This window comes from Rissa tridactyla, chromosome 3 (genome assembly GCF_028500815.1).
Source record: "Rissa tridactyla isolate bRisTri1 chromosome 3, bRisTri1.patW.cur.20221130, whole genome shotgun sequence".
Classification (NCBI taxonomy): Eukaryota; Metazoa; Chordata; class Aves; order Charadriiformes; family Laridae; genus Rissa; species Rissa tridactyla.
Window position 1 is genome coordinate 14,220,520 of NC_071468.1, and position 20,274 is coordinate 14,240,793.

The 20,274-nt window shown below is 39.0% G+C and overlaps 1 protein-coding gene across 7 annotated transcripts in view; it reads left to right on the plus strand.

Annotated features, from left to right (window-relative positions):
- The first annotated feature begins 923 nt into the window (after window positions 1–923).
- Window positions 924–20,274, plus strand: part of CLIP4 (CAP-Gly domain containing linker protein family member 4) — a 32,150-nt gene continuing 12,799 nt past the window's right edge. For 2 of the 7 annotated variants that reach the window (XM_054195893.1, XM_054195899.1), the window contains exons 1-10: window positions 924–1,017; window positions 4,384–4,445; window positions 5,030–5,177; window positions 8,092–8,231; window positions 9,132–9,225; window positions 10,159–10,320; window positions 13,626–13,744; window positions 15,246–15,482; window positions 18,724–18,859; window positions 19,844–19,984. In XM_054195893.1, coding sequence (XP_054051868.1) covers window positions 5,045–5,177; window positions 8,092–8,231; window positions 9,132–9,225; window positions 10,159–10,320; window positions 13,626–13,744; window positions 15,246–15,482; window positions 18,724–18,859; window positions 19,844–19,984 — 1,162 coding nt within the window. In that variant the 5' untranslated portion in view covers window positions 924–1,017; window positions 4,384–4,445; window positions 5,030–5,044. Of the gene's footprint in view, window positions 1,018–2,116; window positions 2,158–3,438; window positions 4,446–5,029; window positions 5,178–8,091; window positions 8,232–9,131; window positions 9,226–9,366; window positions 9,425–10,158; window positions 10,321–13,625; window positions 13,745–15,245; window positions 15,483–18,723; window positions 18,860–19,843; window positions 19,985–20,274 lie in introns of those variants that run through there. The other 5 variants (XM_054195895.1, XM_054195894.1, XM_054195898.1 and 2 more) reach the window with 5 other exon arrangements.

Genomic DNA, 20,274 nt, shown 5'->3' on the forward strand with positions numbered 1-20,274 from the left:
GGGTTCGAGCCATATGAAAATGGGTTTACCATTGCACGGGTTTCTTAGAGATTACCAATCTTTGGATTTAGATCCTTATCAGGTTTACAGCACTGGATAAGCACCCCCTGAAAAGCCTTCTTGGAACTTGCTACTTTTGTTCCTCCAATTGGTTACTAAGACATCTGGGAAGCCCAGATTTTGGAGTTCTGTGCTTAAATCTACCAGTGATTACGCATGACTTTAAGCACGTCTCTTTCCGCAGCTGTGGGTGCAGAGACGTTCCATGGCATTAAGCATTCATGGACACTTGGCACCTGAAACCCGCAGTTACGCAGCACCGTGCCACTGCCTCTCTTTGCTCCCCGTCTCCTCCCAGGCATACTTTCTAACCCCATTTTTTTGTGGAGCATTGGGATCATTTCCCAAAGCTGCCCTGATCTGCGGTTCGCTGGCCTTTAACCATCCCTTGACATTTATTTCTGAGCGTTGGCCAGGCTGACTGTGGCGCAGGGGGTTATGCTGACAGATCCGTCCCCGGCCTGGCCCTTTTCCAGGCCTGTCCCCTCGCAGGACGCCTTGCACTTGTCACCTCGGGCGAGGCGGCACCTCCGCCCTGCGCTGAAGCGGGGTTGTGCCTCCAAATACCCGCCCTCATCCCACGGGCCGGCGCGGGGTTTTCCTTTTACGCTGCCCAGCAGCGCCCGGAGGCTGTGCCCACAGCAGCAACGCTTGTTTCCCACCCACTTTTACCCCAGCGCTGCCTGTTTTGCAGCCGTTCCGCCGCTACCGAACCGCCCCGCCCGCCGTTCCGGGCACAGGGGCAGCGCCTCTGCCCGCCTCAGCCGCCATCGGGGACGCGGCGGGGCAGGTGGGCGGAGCCAGGAAGGTGGTTCCGGCCGCCGATTGGCCGCTGGGCGGGGAGGGGCGGGGCGCTGGCCGCGCGGGGGCGGGGTGGGCGCCGCGGCCTCGCGCCGTTGCCTCAGGTTGCGGGCGGGCGCGGGAGGCCCCGGCAGCGCCCCTCCCCGCCGGGAGCAGGTAGGGCCGGGGGCGAGAGGGGGGCCGGGGGCGAGAGGGTGGCCGTGGCCCCGCACCTCCCACAGGGCCAGCGGGACGGCGACCGGCGGCCCCCCGCTGCGCTGCCGGTGCGTGGGGTGGGGGCGGGGTGGCTGTGCGGGGAACGCCGCAGCGGCCGGGCCGCGGCCGGCCCCGACCCCCGCCGCAACGATCCCCCCTCCCTCGCGCTTCCCGCCTCAGCTGCGGGCACCTCACGGGGTCGCCCGACGGGCCGGGGTGGTGTGGGGCAGAGCGCGAGCACCGTGTGGGGAATGGGGGGGCGGGGAGGCCCTGCTCGGTGAGGCGTTACTGCATGCCCCAGCCCGCCCAGGCGGCGGCTGGGAACCCCGCCGGCTCCCGGTGTGTGTATGTGGGGGTTCGCATCCATAACCATCCTGTGGTCGCGTCTGAGCGAACCCCAGCTTTCTGCTGGGGGCGGTGTGGCGGGAAGCTTTGGAGGAGCAGAGCCCACCTGGACAGCTCTGAAACCTGGGCTCCCTCACGCTTCCAGCTTCTCAAAACAAAGTGCCGTGTTGCAAGAGGGCCCCCCCCGCACACAGGTTGAAAAACCTGTTTTGAGTGTACCTGTACACACATGACATGTCCATCACTCCTTCTGTGACTTCTATGGAGCAAGCATATAGTGTATGTACAAGAGTCTTGTTCTCTAAACTTAATTTTTCTCCTTGAGCATGTATAAGTACACGCTCAGCTGTCCATTATACGTGGTTATTGTCAAAAATAGCATCACATTTGTGACAAGTTCTGCTGTCAAAGCCTTGGCACAATTGTTTTTCATCACTTGAAGTGATTTAGCCTTTGCAAGGTTTTTATAGCACTTGCAGGAAAACTTTGTGCTTTAACACAAATTGCAAATTACAAAATCCGGATTACATGAAAAAGTTGGATCCTGTATTATACAGCTTTTTTTTTTTTAAAATACATGCGGAGGTACCGTGCACTTCTCTGTGGATATTAGGAAACCTGTAGTTGCACTTTAGTCTTGTCAACATAAGTGCGTGTACATCTGATGACTCCTTTAAGTTTTCTTCCCAATGACTTTTCTGTTGCTCATTTTCAGATTTAATTCAGTTAGAAGAACCTATGGCTGGCAAATAGCAAGTATGATCCTCTCTGCTGTGCTAGACTACACTTAGTGGTAGTTTGGTAATACTGTGAACAGGAAAATTCTGTCCTTTCTTTCATTGAATTTCTCTGACCCCTTCTTTCTGTCTGTCTAAATTAATAACATAGGGAAATCATCGCTTTTTTGGAAGACCTTCCATTCCATTTCACCAGGACTTCGCACCTGAGTCTGTATGTCTTGGATATCATTAATACCTTAGGCAGTTGTGTTTTTGCACGTAACAGAAGTCATTATGAGGATGCTGTCTGTCTGTCTTTTCCCTTTCTTTGAAATAGTTTTAAACTTCTTGCTTCCCTTTTGCCTTTGCAGGTGCGCATGTGTGACATTAACTGTTTGTGATGTTATACGTGAGGTAGTCTTGGGTGCAGAACATCTTGTTGCCTTGACATTGCATGGTTCAGTACTGTGTCATGACCTGGTAGCATATTTCTAGATGCAAATTAAAATCCCACGGTGTAAGGATGTGCACACTTAGGTCAGGGGGCGTTGGCACTAGCGTAAACGTGCGAAGCCATTCTTTCCAGAGTTGGGTCGGTGCATGCATTGTAGCACTTGGGTCTTCGTGTCACCTACCCAACAACACGGGTTGTTTCCCTGCCTTCTTTGCTTTGGTAGTTCACGTGCTGAATTCTTTTCATTTGTGTGACAGATTGTATTCTCCCCTCTGGCCCCTTTAGAGTACAAGATGCCCTGGATACTTGCAAGTGCACAGATTCTGTTCTGTTCAGTCTGCTTTTCTGTGTGCAATAAGCAGTCTTTTTTGCATTAATTTTCAAATGTCTCTATTGATTTCTAGTTCCAGCAACTTTTGTCATCATACTTTACAAATCTCACCTCTTCCTGTTACCATCCGCTCAGTCAGGTCTGGCTGCTTTTCACTGTGTTTCTTTTGTTTCCTCAACGTTGTAATGGCGGTGCTGTGTAAAAAGTTTATAATTCCTTTCCTGTCTTTTTCTAATTTAGCAGGTTCAGCTATCATCTCTTCTGTACTCATGCATTTTACTTGTTCCTTTGTGCATTTCATGAGAGAGTCTGATGTGCTACCTGTGAAAAACTGCTGTGGACTTGTTTGTTTTACAAAACTTTGTTTTGTTTTGTTTTATTTTATCATAGCCTCTGAACAAATGTCAGATGGTAGCAAATTTATTTCACTGTTGCCCTACATAAGAGATTTAATCAGTGATTTGCAGTTTAAGAGACTTTCTGTTCCCTCATACAAGAAAGCTGTGCCATCATGTTTATGGTAACTATAAAGCTATTCAAAATGTAAACTCTAACTTTTCCTTACTGGTGAAAATAATAATTGAAATAATTAGTGATATTTTTGGCCTTGTTGAATCTAAGAATGCGTAAGCCGATGCAATTTGATAATGCTGTGGGAAGAAATAGTCCTGCCCTTCCCAGTGTCCTCTTCCTTGATCTTCCCTTTGTGCCAGCACATGCATTTGTACAGCTGCGTAAGACTGAGGAAATGAATTAGTTGGAGAAAAATGAGTGTTTTTCATCTGGACCTCTTTTCCAAGTTGAGGACAGTGTGAACTGTCCATGGCGTGCAAGAAGAGGAGGTTTTAATTTATTTACTTCAAGATTAGCATCTGTAATCCACTGCTAAAATGCCTTTTATATTAGCATGTAGATTATGTGAGGTTCCCAAATAGTGTGACAAATTTATTTGGAGAAATACCAGAATAAATCTATTCACATAGCTTGTTGTGTGTAAGATGCAAAACCCAAAATAAGTCTCAAAAAGAGACTACTTTTTTTTTATTTTTCCTGTTCACTCATGTGTATAGATTAAATGTAATAAAACCAAACATGTCTTGAAGCTCCATGAATTCTTTCTGTCAAGCAAATTCCTGAGTAAAAAGCACTGTGTAACAGTCTCCAGAATAAAAATTTATACTTGTTTAGTAGAAGCTCTGCTTTTACTTTTGAGGATTTAACCTTGAAAATTCAAGATGCAGAATGTTAGATTTTCATCTGGAGATGTAGTCTTGGATAGCACAATAATGTCTGTTTCTATTCAGGTAATGTTTTTCTTTATTTCTTACTGAATTTGCCTGAGTAGCTGTCTTACAAGTGGTAGCCAGCTCTCCTCTGATCTTAGCATGTGAGCTGTAACTAGAATGTAACTTGGCCTGGTTGTTAGAAAATGTCACTGTAACTCCATACGTCCATTTAATGTTTCTTCTCTCTCTTAGGTTGCTCTAAGACCTGAAAAGTTGACTGGAAACAGCACCAGGGTGGAGGTTACAACACTGTGGTAAGTATGCTATTTTAAAACATAGAGGGGAGAAGCTGGGAAAGGAGCTGCTACGGAATCATGAGTCCAGGACTGAATCACTCAGTGATGAATTATCTGCAGCTTTGTGTGGGAAGATTAAAGTGATGAGAATCTTAAAAGAGGAGAAAGCTGTAGCTGGTAGCGTGATCTTGGTCACAGTGAAGGAAAAGAAAGATGCATGCAGGGTACGAGGAAAGGCACTTGACGCTTCACACTTTCATAAAGCTGTAAAACATACTAATTTGTTCATCATCACCATGTGGTTGCTAATTACAGCATTATTATTTTCATTACGGCTCAAGTGGAAAACGGGAGAAATGTTTTTCATTAACAACATGCAGGTTTAATGAAGAAGTCAAAACTAGAAGTTGGGTTTCCTCGACACCATACTCTACTAGCTTTTACTAATCATCTTTATTAGTTTATAAGAATGTAATGGTAGTAATATTTTGTGTTTGTAAAAAGGAAAGATTTTAGCCTCATTGCATGTTATATCTTACTATGATAGAACTCATCCCAAGTATTTCTAATGAGGTCACTTATTCATTTTTTCTCTTCCCAAGGTGGCTTTCTAGAAGATGACCATAGAGGATCTCCCAGAACCTTCCTTAGAAGGAGATTCCCTTATTGAAAGAGGACGGTTCTTATTCCCAAACTCTGAAACATCTGTTACTTTTTCTGTTGCTGCAGCACCAATGCCTTCAGATTGTGGTATGTACTTTTAACAGAAAATGAATTTGTGATCAGTAGAGAATAAATTTGAATAGTAAATTTTAAGAAAAGCTATCAGCTCTTAATTTATTCCTCCTTTTCAGGAAAGGTTTTCTGCTTGTTAAATGAATTATCTATTATTTTTTTAAAGGAAATAAAAGATGAAGACCCAAGCTTTTTCTGTTTTTCCTACTGTTCCTACTGTTTTAAATTATTTCTTTTCCTTCTTACTGTTTCTTTTGTGTGTGTGGTCAGATGTTTGTAGGTTTTTTGCATCTCAGCATAGAACTGGATATTGTGTTAGGATGTAAAATTGCAGTAATTAAATGTGGTTAACCATCTAGATCACATTTAAAGCCTCTAGAGCTACACTTTTTCTCGTGCTTTCAGTGTGTAAACAATAGACTATAGGGGGATATTTCTGTTGAAAGTGTAGATCTTTATGGTGGTAAGAACTGTGAAATGAGCGTTAGAAAATTATAGCAAGTATTGGTGATCAGCTTTCGAAATAATGTTCAATTGTCTTCACAGGTACAAATGACAATATTTTAAACAGGATATATAATATGTTAACATGTCACTGTAGGTAGGGATCTACAAGTATAATGCCTTTGAATATTGCAGAAGGTGTTAATAGCATCTATATACCTTAAAAATTACTACCTCCACCTCTGTTTTTCCCATGCATTGATTACAGCAATCAGCTGTATTGAGGAGAAAGAAATACATGTAATGTTCTGTCTTTGACAGACTCAGCATTCTTGAGACCCATCTGATGAGTTAGCACAGGTTGGAAATTTAACAGTTCTGTACAACATATTCTAGTACATGAACATCTGTCTTTCTTTACATGGTTTAGGCCTATTCTCATAACTTGTCTGTCCTATTCTACTCTAAGTACTGCCATGATTTATTCCATTCTGCTTTCTTATCCCTTAGAAAAATTTTCCATTCATCCTTCTTTAAACATTGTTATGTTGTGGTATCCTCTAATAACACTACAATATCACTACTATCTGTCCTACTTGGTCTATGCCTACTCCATGAATAAAAGAAAAATTCCTTTTATAGGAGGTCGCTATCACCTGTGTAACAGTAATATTACTGAATCTGAGTAAAGAAGGTTAAACCACAACAGACAAAGATACTTGGTCATTACGTTAAGTGCATTTATTTTTCCTTAATACTGTTGAGCACTGTAATCAATGCATGGGAAAGATAGCGGTGGAGAAAGTAATGTTTTAAAGTATCTAGATGCCATTGGCATCCTTTCATGGAACTTTTTGTTTTAACAGATTTTCTGTAATGTTTCTTTGGTTTGCAAACACTACAGTTGATCACCTGTTAAGCAGTTATGATGGTTGTTATTATATTCTCAGGTTTTTACCCTAGCATGCTGACTGTACCAGTCTATTAGAGTTGATTTCTGATATATACTTTGGTTCAAGTTCATAGCTAGAAATCTTGCTGGTAGACTAAGAATCATGCATGCTGTGTAAGATCATTAATCTTACTAGTTGTCTGTTTACTTCAAGCAATAGATCAACTGTGGTTTATACAGAAGTTAAGTATTAGTAGATGAATCAGTAGGTCTGTGTCAATGCATGGGACATAGGTAAGACGCACACTTAGTGTAGGGCTGAGAGATAAGGGGTTCGCTTCTTTTTTATATGCCAGGTGCAAATAAAAATTAACGCTAAATATTAGCGAAGTTGTCCTTTTTCATTCTTGTTGAATCAAGGCAATGCAGTTAGAGGAACTCTGGATAGCCAGGAAGCAAGCTCCATATGTGCTTTTATCCGTTAATCCAATCTAGAAGTGTGGTATGCTCTTTTTGAGAAAAGGTTATGGTTATTCATCCAGAAGTAGTTTATACCGTGTCATACACCCAGATGGCTGATGCTCTATTTCACTTAACCTCTATGTCCTTTCTGAGAGCCTTGTATATACGATTGATGCAAGCTGACATTGTACGTTAATTTGAAACCTTTTAAAAGGCAAGTCCCTGGTTGCTGCAGCAGGGGTAAAAGTTCAGTGTTTTCCTTGATTCAGCCATTTGCTGATGACAGTAGGTTCTCTGCTTCCATTCCCTCTCCTAATAGCCATTCCTATCCAGATTCTTTCACATAATTTTCCAGAGTTGGAAGAAATTCTACAAATTTAAAATACGGTATGTGTATATAAATGCACACACATACACCTGTAAGTAACATGAAATATCATACTTTAATAATAAGGTAGTTTTTACACCCGTACTTTGGCTGCCTGAAGCAACGTGAGGCTTAAAATCTTAAAAATATGTCTTTTTTCTGAGCTTGGTTTGGTGGCTTAATTGTTTGATGTTTGTTACCTGCAGCTGCCTCCAGCTGGGATTGATACATTCATGAACTATTTGAAAATTATGGAGGCCATAGAATGCTTTCCTGATTTGTGCACATGTTTATATTTCGGTATATTTTGTGTAAATTGTGATGGAAGAAGAAGGAAAAGACATGTTTTGTAGCGTATGGAGAAATCATGTACGTATTTAATCGCAAAGAGATCAAGAGGCTTGTCTATGCTTGGGAACAGCTTAGAATCAGCAGTCTTTGGCTAGCTTGAAGGAAGAGTAAACCCTTATTAGCATAATCATTGCACATCTCTGTTAGTCCTTGCCTAAACTTAAAATCTGTCTTGCAGTACTATTGTATTGGTTGCTGATTCAAAGCTTGTTCAGAAATAGAAGCAAGACATTAGTATTAAAGGAAAAATAGACCAGATGTTAAAGAAAATTTTCTAAATTAATTCAACATTCTAATTTTCCAGTGTGGTGAGTAGTGAAGTGACTCTCTCTGCTATTCTTTGCCTCTGAGTTTGAAAAACTAGATGCATGTTAAAACTTACAATTGTGCCTAATGATTTTTTTTTTTTTAAGAGTTTTCGTTCTTCGATCCCAATGATGCAGCATGCCAAGAAATACTTTTCAACCCCAAAACATCAGTTTCTGAATTGTTTGCTATCTTAAGGCAGTGGGTTCCACAGGTCCAGCAGAATATTGATATTATTGGGAATGAGGTGAGGTATCAATGAAGATCCTTGAATACTTTCAGTATTAAAGAAATACTATGCTGACAGCGAATAAAACCAGTTCATTCAGAAGCAGAACTAATCATAAACGCAGACAGCTTCTGCATTTTAACAAGTAGTTACTGATCAGTGCCTTGCATTCCACATGTTGTCAGCTTTCATTTGGAAAGAGAAAGATGATGGATAAAAATTCAGTACATTTGGATTGATGGTGGAAACAATGTTTCTTCTCAAAGGAGTTGGTTAGGGACCCTTCACCTTGGTGTTTCAGTTTCCTACTTAGCAGTAACCATAAACTCCAGTATATGAAGACGCAGTGAAGCCTGACCTTAAGGGCAATGTTTCCAAGGCTCCAAATGAGTTAGGAACTGAAATCTCTTTGTAACCTTCAATAGGCTCCTTTCAGAAGACACCTTGTTTCTAGGAATTCCATCCTACTTTCTCATTTGTCTTCTTCTGGATTACAGGCTTTTTTAGACACGTGGGGAAGTAAAAGATTCTTCCTATTGTAGTGTAACTGGGGGCTTTTTTTGTGAGGGAGGTTGAGAGACCAAAAAACAATGGGAGAGACTTCATAAATTATGTTGTTTTCCTATTGTTCAGTTAAGCAGTTAACTTTTCAGCATGTGAAATGTATGATAGAAGTAATAATATACAAAAGCTTTAAAATTTGTTATCAATGAAGGTTAATGATATTCATATAATGCTATTTATTAGATTTGTGTATGTTGCTCAGTTCTGCAGTTGCAGTCTATTCTGGCAGGCTTCTTTGTTATTAGCCATTGAAATGAATCCAGGAGTCAATATATCTGAAATGACTTACTAAATAATGCTGATGTCAGAGAGATGCTAGAGCTAAAAAGTGTTTGTTTTCCACTTGTCTCTCAGATCATTAAAAGGGGTTGCAATGTGAATGACAGAGATGGACTGACTGATATGACTCTCTTGCATTACACTTGCAAGTCAGGGGCTCATGGTATTGGTGAGTAAAGAAACGTCATTATAGATGTAGAAACCTAATTAATTCACAAAGGCTAATCCCATCGACTATTACAGAATTTTTCCTTGCAGTAGATTTTTTTTTTTTTTTTTTTTAAATACAGCTTGGTTTTGTCTCTTCTAGTGGCCATCAGAAAGGAAGATAAAGAACTGTAGAGCAGTTATGGCTGTGGCAGTTGGGAGTAAGTTGAGTTAGCGGTATAGGTATTGCAAACAATGTTACCAGCATAAACATATATTTAATGTAGCAAATTATGGAATGGAAGGAAAAAAGCTGTTTCAGACCGCGGTACAAACTGTGAACTAAACTATCCATCTATCCATCAGTGATGTTCTTTTTTTTTTTTTTTTCTTTCACCTTGATCACGTCAGAAGGAAACAATAATCTTTGTTTGCCTTATTATGATAATAAATACTGGAAGTAAGAGCATATTTAACTCTGAACACCCCTATTAGCTTTTCTATGTTGTGCTACTTTTTTGTTGACCCAGAACCCGGTTTTTCTCTGTGTTTGAACTGTGTTTCTGAATGAAGTCTGGCATAGATTAGTGTTTCTGGTGTTCGCAGATCTTTTAAAGTAAACTTCAACATTGTGGTGTGTAATCTTTTTTCTTCTATTACATACTAAAATCCCTGGTTTTGATGGGTGACACAGTTCATTATTTACATTAGAGATAAACAGGTAGTGTTATATATACTATAGTAGAGTTTTCAGCCCTTTATGAAAAGGCAAAGATTTCTGCATCCTAATCCTAAAAGAAAGGCATAATAATTCTGCTGTGAGCTTTAACGTACATTATGTGTTAAACCCATTAAATGAGGGTTTAATGTACATTATGTGTTACACGTGAGCATGTACATGTTTTTTGAGGTCAAATAAATCTCTAATGCGTATTCTACAAAATTTACCTTGCAGGTGATGTTGAAACCGCTGTAAAATTTGCTACGCAGCTTATTGATTTGGGTGCTGATAGCAGTTTACGCAGCCGCTGGACAAATATGAATGCCTTGCATTATGCTGCCTACTTTGATGTTCCAGAACTTATTAGTGTTATTTTGAAAAATGCAAAGCCAAAAGGTAGGCATTGTTACTTTTGTTTCGTGTAGTTGTCTGTATTTTGTTACTCTGTTGACCCTAAGCTGGTCTGTAGTGGTCTTTAAGTGTGGGATTCATTTATTATACATAAATAATTTCTAATTTTTTATTCTTTTAGTCAGCCTCATTGGTTCATTTTTCTCTTAACCTATTATTATTTTTTTTTGGTGGTTTAATGCAGTGATTCCATTGCTGGTTTTTAAACTTAAGCTTTGTCCAAGATGGTAGAGAAGTACCTAATAGAACGGAAAGCAAACAGGTTAATTCTAAGTTGTTGAGGACCAAGAAAGTGTATGCAGAAAACCAAAGATGTAACTGTTCTGGTAAATTCTTAGAGTTTTTAAGATTCCTTAAACGTTGAGAAGTATGTTTGAAATGCTGGGAGGAGGGTAAAAGAGAAGTGGGGATTTGGCAACGGCATGTGGCAAACTAGTGACTGAAGCAACTTTTTTTTGTACTACTTAGTTGTCTAGAAGGTCATGTAAGGAACAATTTGACTTTAGTGTTTGGCATAAATAGATAATACCATTTGGAATGATATGAAGGTTTGGTAATTGGAGCCCTGTTTATACTAATGCAAATGAAAATATAGAAATGCTTCTAAACCAGAACCATTTGTTCCTAATTTGGTCAGGATATCAAACCAGTAAGCAATTTTAATACTAAAATTGTACAAATGTTAATTTGTTCTACTGAATATCCTTCTGATTGTGCCATGTTGAAAAATGATTAATGTCCTTTTTTTAGCTAGTTGTAGCTAAAGACTCTGTGTCAAAATTCTGAAAAGCTGATAGGTTTTTGAAGTACACAAGGCTTGTTTACCACATCTTGAATCATCGTGGACGTAATTGTTAAACAGCGCTGTTATTGGTATGACATGCTTAAGAGGTAACAAGTGTAGATTGGTAACAAAAGACAAAATAAGACTGCACAGTGGTTAAGTCCACATCACATTTCAATAGTCTGGTCTCCATAATTTGCATCAGCAGATTAGGTCTTTTTTTCAGACCTCATTTGCATTTGGTGTTCTCATCGCCTCCTGTGCAGTGCCTGCGGAAGGGACGGGAATTTGCTCAGATTTCCAAGGAAACCACTCTGGTTATATGGCTTGGCAGTTGGCAGCTCTTGGATAAGCAGATGATTTTTTTTTTCTCAGAAAGTACGTAAAATGATTTGCCCTGTGACATGAAAACAATGGATAGTCTGAATTAATAGAAAGAATAATCTTAGCTCCATATTTCATGAGGCAGTTTGCAGAGAAGGGTGGTTGTATGTAGAGGGCAAATACGTCTTGGATAGATCCATACTGAACTGGAGAAAAAATGGTTGTTAATGTATAAATAACTTTTTGAGACAGTGGTATACTGACTCCGAAACATCCATTGTGAAAAAGCCAGTCCCACAGATGTTTCCTTTTGATTTACTGCTAAACTATTTCCTTTATGGCGCTCTGCAATTAAATTCTGTATACGGATTTGCTCCTCAATTGTTAGAACAGAGAGCTAATTTGATCTTAGTTTATTAGAGGTTTTAAATCTAAAAATTGTTAAAAGCTTAAGAATTAGAAATGTTGTGTGGTGCCAATAGACAATGACTATAATGTGCATGGGATGCTAATGACAGACTGTTGCAGCTTATTAAATTTCCCTAGATAAATTGGGGGTAGTTACTGGGTAACATTTGATACCTATGGGTTTCTTTTTGTCACCTGTACTATGCCAACTTAGACCTAGAACATAGCTGAAGGAAAACAGTGTTTAAAAACTCCAAGCGTGAAGCTGGACTGAGGAAGTCACGCTACTCTAATTAAAAAAAATAAACCTACATGTCAGTTACTTTTTAAAATAGGAGTACATGCAAATGTGGCTGACTCAGTAGCTGATGTTATTGATCAGTATTTCTGCAAATTGGTTCCTATATGTGCGGAAAATACTTGGTAGCCTTATTAAACATGGAGGTTTCAATGGCTGTATACAACTACACAGCTTCTACTCAGTGTTAAACTGGTAATGATCTTTTGACATTTGATGTATAAAAGGTACATCTGCATGTGTAGCAGTTTTTATGATTGCGTCTTGTGAATGCAGCCTTTTTTCATGCATGTGCCAATTAAATTTAAAATAACAAAGTTTGTATTCATATTAGTGCAATTGTAAAAATGTTAAAATTTGATCCCAATGTGTCCCATCTTTGACCTAATCTTTATTATTATGTATAAAGTTGACACATCTATACAGACATATATACTTATATATCTTCTATATATGTTGACGTTTTATTTGCCCCCAAAACATTAATTTAGTATAACTATATGAGAATGTTGATTCATTTGGGATATACTTTGTTTATCATGTTGTGAGAAGGGCTAGTGGTTTTTGGGACAGAGACCAATACTGGAAAATACCAGGAGACTGTACAGCCCTGAGGTGGAAAGTTTTGATTCTCAACAGTGTTTCAAATTGGAATGTTATTGCTATTATTTTTTGGCTTTTTGTTTGTGTATTAAATCAGATGGCATTTTTAATTAACAGTCATATACATAATTGACTTAAGCAGATATCTTTCTTGTATAGTTTGGGACAGGAGTGAAAGAATAAATAGACATTAAAACTCTAATCTTCTAGAACAGTAATAACTTCATAGCAGATTGAAAGATATACTGTGAACAATTGACAGAAAAATATATTATGCTAAATCTCTTCTAGTCAAATGCAGTGCTCCATTTTCTGAACTATCAGTGCAAGACCCTTCAGAGTCCAAAAGAAATTATAGAAATCACTAGCTCTTACTTCATTCTTGGTCATTAGTAATTAGATCAATGTAAAGCAGAGGTATAATCAGTTTTCCCTTGCCCCACTGCCTGCTCACAAAGGAAAACAACTGGTTGAAGATGCATCTCATTTTAACACTTGGCACCTGGAAGCAATAAAATATAAATATTTCTGAAACATTAATTTATATGCAAACTGAAAGTTACTAACTTGTTAATCTTAGCACAGTAGATTGGGCACCCTGAATAGCAACAATTTTGCAGTTAAGTCATCAGTATTATAAAATGAATGAAGGTAAATGCTCATCTTCCAGATTGGTTCATGGTATGAATAAACAGATGCAGATAAGGTTGATACTCTGTGTAGAATTCTCATAACCATTTAGTACATAAATAATCATCTCTCTGTATAAATGTTAACATAAACTGTAAAAATTAATGTCCTCTCAAGGAATCTGTAGGGTGAAATGTTCATGTAACAGACTTACATACCTTACATGTGATTTTTTATTTGCAGATGTGGATGCCACCTGTAGTGATTTTGATTTTGGAACAGCTTTGCATATTGCTGCATTTAACCTTTGTACAGGAGCTGTCAAGTGCTTACTGGAGCATGGAGCAAATCCTGCCTTTAGGGTAAGGAGTTAGGTTGTAGATTCACCAAAAGGTGAAAAAAAATACCTGGAAAAATTGAGCAGTCTGTCCAGGATTTTGGTTAGCTAAAAATGTGTCACATGGAGTGATAGTGCCTCAGAAAAATTATTTGTAACTTGTAGTGGATGATTTTATATGCTTTGTCATACCTATGTGTTGAAGTTTGTGGTTTTGTGTCACAGTCTAGTTTGTTAGTTCAAATAGCTTTCAATATGTTCTTCTATTTGTTGCTTGAACTTTCATTTAATACCTCTTTGTGTCTTGCAAAAGGTGTCATGGCAGTGGTGGGCCTTTTCAGAAATCTGTGACCTCCAGAAATGCAGCGTGTCGCTTAGCAGTAAATTTAGTCTTAGCCCAAATAACTAATAATGAAGAAACATTACATGCTCTGTCTACTAACCAAATAATAGGCCTGAGTTATAGTGTAAAATGCTGCTATATGTGTCTAGCCACAAATTTTGGGTTTTGATTGAACCCCCAAAATGGTGGTGTTTTTTGTGGTTTTTTTTTGAGGGGGTGTGTGATGGTGTTAGTTTTTGGAAACAAAGCAAATACAATCTTGCCCTGCGTCATTCCCTCTTCGAGCTTCCTGTAATTTCTGAGTCCAGAGGCTCAGTTGAGACAAAGTTGGAAGACTGAGATAATTATGTTTCCACAAACTTTGTGAAAATTGACAGATAGGTGAAGATCCATACTAACGCCTTTGCTGAAGAAAGCGTAGGTAGAACTTGCCCTTGTAGTAGCTTGATGGCCCAAACCTGTACTTGCTGTCTGGCCACCTGGCCTTGAGTTAAGGTTAACTCCAGGTGAGCTGGTACTCCAACAGCTCCCGCCTAGGGCGGGTGTCACATGGGATGTACGGGGAATCACAGTCACTGCTCTCTGGGAATGGGAAGTGTTTGGAAAGGACTCTGTCCTTGATTCATCTCTCATGGAATAGTCTGTATTGATTTATTCAAGTATTTATGTGAACAGATTTATTCAAGTATTTATGCGAGGCATCAACTTTGTTTATTCTATACATGCAACATATATTAATTAAATTCTATCTTATGTTTGGAATAAACCTCACCAAGGAGTAAACTGTACACTGGGTAAAGATAAATTGTTTGGAAAGTGTCAGTGTTACAGTATTGGTGTTACAGACCAGAATTCTTGCTTACTTTCCTAAATCTGCGTTCAGGTACACAGATATGTATGGGTGGGTTTTTTTTCATGTGTTATGAGTACTAATAACGTTCGTAAGATTAAAAATTTCGGTAACTTAGAACTTTTGAAAATAAGACACTGTAAATGCTAGTTTGCATATCTCGAGATGTGTTGGCATTCTTATTTGAAAATGTGCGTGTTTTTATTATGGTTGTTTGTATTCTAGGAAGAATATCTAATGACGAGGATTAAAAACTTCATAAACTGCTCTGGTTTTGCCTGATCAGCTTTACCTTGTTGCAACATTAAATTCTGTGTTTCTGTGTTTCTACAGAATGACAAAGGGCAGATTCCAGCAGATGTGGTTCCGGATCCAGTAGATATGCCACTGGAAATGGCAGATGCGGCGGCCAGTGCAAAAGAAATCAAGCAGATACTGCTGGATGCAGTGCCTCTCTCATGTGACATCTCAAAAGCCATGATTCCAAACTATGATCATGTCACAGGCAAGGCCATGCTTTTATCGCTTGGCCTGAAACTGGGAGATCGTGTTGTTATTGCAGGACAGAAGGTATGATGAGCAACCTGGTACTACCCTCATAATTTCTGGACAGTCCATTTATTATGGAGACATACCTCAAATTTCAGGCATGTCTCCAAAATTTCCACTTTGTGGAAGGTATGAACTCTGGATGGCAGTAAGGATCTGGTTACAGAAAGTAATACGCTGAACAGTTATGTGTTAAAGAAAGTCACTACTATGAAAAGCTGTTTTGACAGGCACAGTCTGCATTTTGTATCTGTAAACAATTTTTTTACAGTCTGCTATAGTACATCAGCACGGCTCAGCTTTTATTAACATTTTTGGTGTCACATCAAAATAATGGTAAAATTTAGAGATTACTTTGTGAGTTGCCCAGCTTTCAGTTATGAGTATGCATTTGTGAATTACCCCTGATAGCTTCCAGAAGGCAGTAAAAGAAAACTTTAATTCTGCTTAGCCTATAGTAACCCAATTTCACTGGTGCAATGCAGCTAAAATCTTTGAAGCAGTGCTGTGCCAACGGGGTTTTTACTGGTTCTGTGGAAGTATAAGAATGTAGCACATTTTAGAAAATGTATTTGAAAAATGTAACATTGATATTGCAGTTAGTATTCATGCCTTTTATTTGCTCTGATAGTAAGGGCTCTGAAATGATTTAAAAGTGCTAGAATTCTTTTAAAGATTTCAAATATTTTTCTGGTAAATATGGAAGGCATTTATGAGCAAAATTTTATGTTTGAGTAGCTTTACCTTTAATAATTTTTCTAGTATAACTTCAGATTTGTAATTATCACAACTGAGGTGTTCTAAAGTGAACTCCACCGAGAGTGCAAAGCAGCTTCCATTCTGTATTTTCATTTGGTGTATTCTTGAAATTGGGTCAGGAAAAGTGTAGGAATCACTAGCTATGCAGAAGGCATTTTAACTGAAGTACGTGCAGGAAGCTGCGTGTTCTTTAAAGGCAGTAAAAAGTTCATGGAAGTTTCTTTTACAGAAAGCCATTGCATAGTGAAAGCAAGGGGAGATAATGTAACTGCAAGTTAATGGAGGCTTTATAGCAAGAGAGGGAAGAATTAGTCCTCTTGTGTATCTTTCCTCCAAGTAAGGCACATAGAACTGTTTGTACTGTAATGTGCTTACTGTGTATGGATAAAGCTTCTTGGGTTTGATTACCTTTTTTTAATTTATTATTGAGTATGCTACTACAGTGTTTTTTAAGAAGTTGTTGGAAGCTGTTTTTCTGCGGCCAAAGGCCAGGAGGGCTTTCTGGCTAGCTTTTTTTTAAGGGAGCCAAAGCTGTCATGTGGCAGGTGGGAAGGAGGAATGCGTGTGTGCTTTTTGGTCTCCCTTTTCCACATCTGCTTTCCTCCCTTCCTTTCTTTGTGTGCAAGGAGCTGTTCTGCATTACTCCCACATTGTTTCCCACCCACGTTCTCCATTTGTTTGAATGGAGAAGTTGATCTCAGCCCTGTCTTCCCCTTTCCCTTGATACTCATAAATGTGTGCAGGGCGGAGCAAAAGTGAGAACAGGATAGTGAAAATGGTGCCCAATTCTTAACCTCTTCTTGGATCAGTTCTCATTTCCAGAATATGGAAGCTTGGACGAGGGCACTGGAATGGCAGCATTTTTACAAGCAGTGTTTATGGATTCCTGTTCCCTTTCCTGCTTCTGCTGTCTCCTAACATATCAGCTTTAATGAAGCTTGAAAGCCAAGCACAGTAGATGCCCTAGGGAAGATGGATTCCCCTCTTGATTCCTACTGCACCTGTCATTCTAGTTCTAGTAGAAAGCTGTGTAAGCAGGTGTTTATGTGTACATGATTTGTGGTCTCCCGGCTTCACCAGCTCATGCTCTGCTAGATTATATGTTATCTGAATGGGCACTCAATGAAATGTGAGTGCAGGGAGACCAGTAGCTGGAAGAAAACTTTTCTCCTGTTCCTGCCATGTTTTGTATGTGCGAGATGTCCTCTGTTCCTTGCCTGCACAAGTTCTAGGGCTTGTGCAAAACTGGAGCCTCAGTTTTGCAATCTCTACCACCAGTTTAAGATGCTGGTCCCTTCCCTCTGCTGGGTAAGTGCCTTTGGCTGGTGCCTGGAGAGTGGAGGAATCTGTTAGGCTGCTTGGCCAAGCTTCCTCCGAGTGAATTTGATCTTTGGGTTAGTAGCTAAAAAGTCCAGGTCTGGATTAGTGTGATGTACCTGCCTATTACAGTCAAATTTAAAGGAGATCTTCAGAGTAAAAGAAGAACAGACTCTGGTTCATGTTTGTTTCTTTACAGCACATTAAGAAAGAGTAGCTGGAAGGTTTTATAGTAAAGAAAAAAAATGGTTTCTGTCTGTTTATTCTCTGAGGGCTGGATTAGACAGTGAAGTCGTAGTGAAAAATGAACTAATAGTATTATGATCACATGAGATAATGAAAACTGAGCAACTGAAAGATCAAAGGTTTTTCTTCCTAAAGCTAATTTAAAAATCAAATATAAAAATGAATTTAAATCAGTGTTAAGTGCATCTCTGTTAGTTATTCCTCCCTTGTTTGGTTGAAGTGTGTAAGCTTATAATGTGTATTTGTGGACACTGAGGTCCACCAGCAAGACTGGTCTGTCTTGTTATTCTTGATATACTTATCTCTTCAAAGTCTACATAGTATATATTGAAACAGCAAAAAAAAATGCTCTAACAGTTGCTGGCTTTTAAAATTTTGTTTAATCATAAGGAGGATTTAGGATTTTTTTCCAAAGAGAAGGTTAAGTGTGCTCTGAAGTTTACCCTTTAACCTTTTCAATATATAAAAAAATCTAAGTATGTCTATATATACATATTTATGCACACAGAGATACATTTGTAAAATTTTTTATCTAGTATTTCCATGGAATCTCCAATTCAGCAGGATATCTAGCCATGATTGTGGAACTATTGCGATGGAAGACACTGAAAGTAAACCTTCTGTTAGGCGTAGACTCCTATACCTTGCTGACTTGGAGTTGTATTGCACAGTGGTGCTTACTGTCCAGTTCTTGCCTGTTACGAGATCTGTCAATAACCACTGCTTTTGTTTCATACAAAATGTAAGTAGAAGGACGAAGACGTTTCAGAAAATGCATTGGCTGGAATGTCAATAATCAAAGGAGATTGTTACGTTTGTATTTCTGTGTTCTGATCAAAAGCTTGGAGATGACTTGCTGTCTCCCTTGTAATCTGTACTATGTTCTCGTGGACAATACATGTTTAACAAATTCATTCTGTGTTGATGCTTTTTGCTTTAGGTTGGAACACTAAGATTTTGTGGCACAACGGAATTTGCCAGTGGGCAGTGGGCTGGGATAGAGCTGGATGAACCAGAAGGAAAGAACAATGGAAGTGTTGGAAAAGTCCAGTACTTCAAGTGTGCACCAAAACGCGGTATAACCTCTAACTTTTTCTTACATTTTTAAAAACCTGAATTTTAAAAAAAAGTGTTGGAAGATATGAACCTTTTGGGAGAATAAAAATAGATAACAAATTCTGTTGCTTTTCTTTTTAGTGCTTTGGTTGTTTGTTTTATTGATTCTTTTAACTGTTCATAGTGTTTTGGCTGCAACTATTTGCAAAACCATTGAAACAACCAACCAGTCAAAATTTCAGATTATTTCCTTGAAAGTGTGAGATAACAGTCTTTCCTGTTTTTTAATCTATATTGTGGAAGCTAGTCGATTGTGTTGGAACAATCATGGCTATGTTTCTTTACCTGCTTTGCCGTCCTTCTTAAAACATTCACGCCTGTAGTTGTTTTCTGACTTCCAGCTTGAGATATTTTAATTAATATTTTGTGGATACTATGATATACAAAGTCTTCTGTTTTGTAACAGTGGAGACTGAAATGTTACCATTAGGACAAAATGCAGATTCTAATTGATAGTTTCACTGAATTCCTCAATTACTCTGTTCAAGTTGCTTGATAAGCCTTTTGGTTCCACTGTTCATTTGAGCTAGTCCTCCCTCCCCTACAAGTGCTTTGACAGCATAGCAAGCCATGATAGGACAAGGGGTAATGGCGTTAAGCTAAAAGAGGGTAGATTCAGAGTAGATACAAGGAAGAATTATTTTACAATGATGGTGGTGAAACACTGGAACAGGTTGCCAAGAGAGGTGGTAGATGCCCCATCCCTGGAAACATTCAAGGTTAGGTCGGATGGGGCTCTGAGCACCTGATTTATGTGCAGATGTCCCTGCCTATTGCAGGGGGTATGGATTAGGTGACCTTTAGAAGTCCCGTCCAACCCAAACTGTTCTATGATTCTGGAAAAAAACCCCCAAATTAATTGATGTAAGAGAGAGTAGCCAGAAAGTTTTGTTGCATTAATATTACTCCTGGTTCATTTTTGGCACATACAATTTTCTCTCTAGGTATCTTTGCACCTCTTTCTAAAATAAGCAAGGCTTCTGATCACAAAAAAAGCTCTGTACGAAGTTCTTCCATGCGTTCTTCACCTTTGGTCAAATCCAAGAAAATAGACGTGACGCGTATAACTTCCAAAGTGAATTCTGGTGAGTGTTTCTTGTATGTTGAGAGAGGATAGAGAAATACTAATCTTCAAAAATTAGCACCGATCCTGTAAATTTTGATATTAAAATACTTGTTTGGAATTAGTTCATCACTTGGGATGAGAGGTTGATAAGATACTTATTAACTACATGTTATTATTAGAAGTTCACTAGCTTTCATACTGGTACTGGAAGGACGTTGTGTGTAGTTGCTTAGTGATTATAGTGATCTGATGTACTGTAAGAGGTTCTAGTCTTTATATAATCTATTAAAAAAAAGGTTCACCTCAACA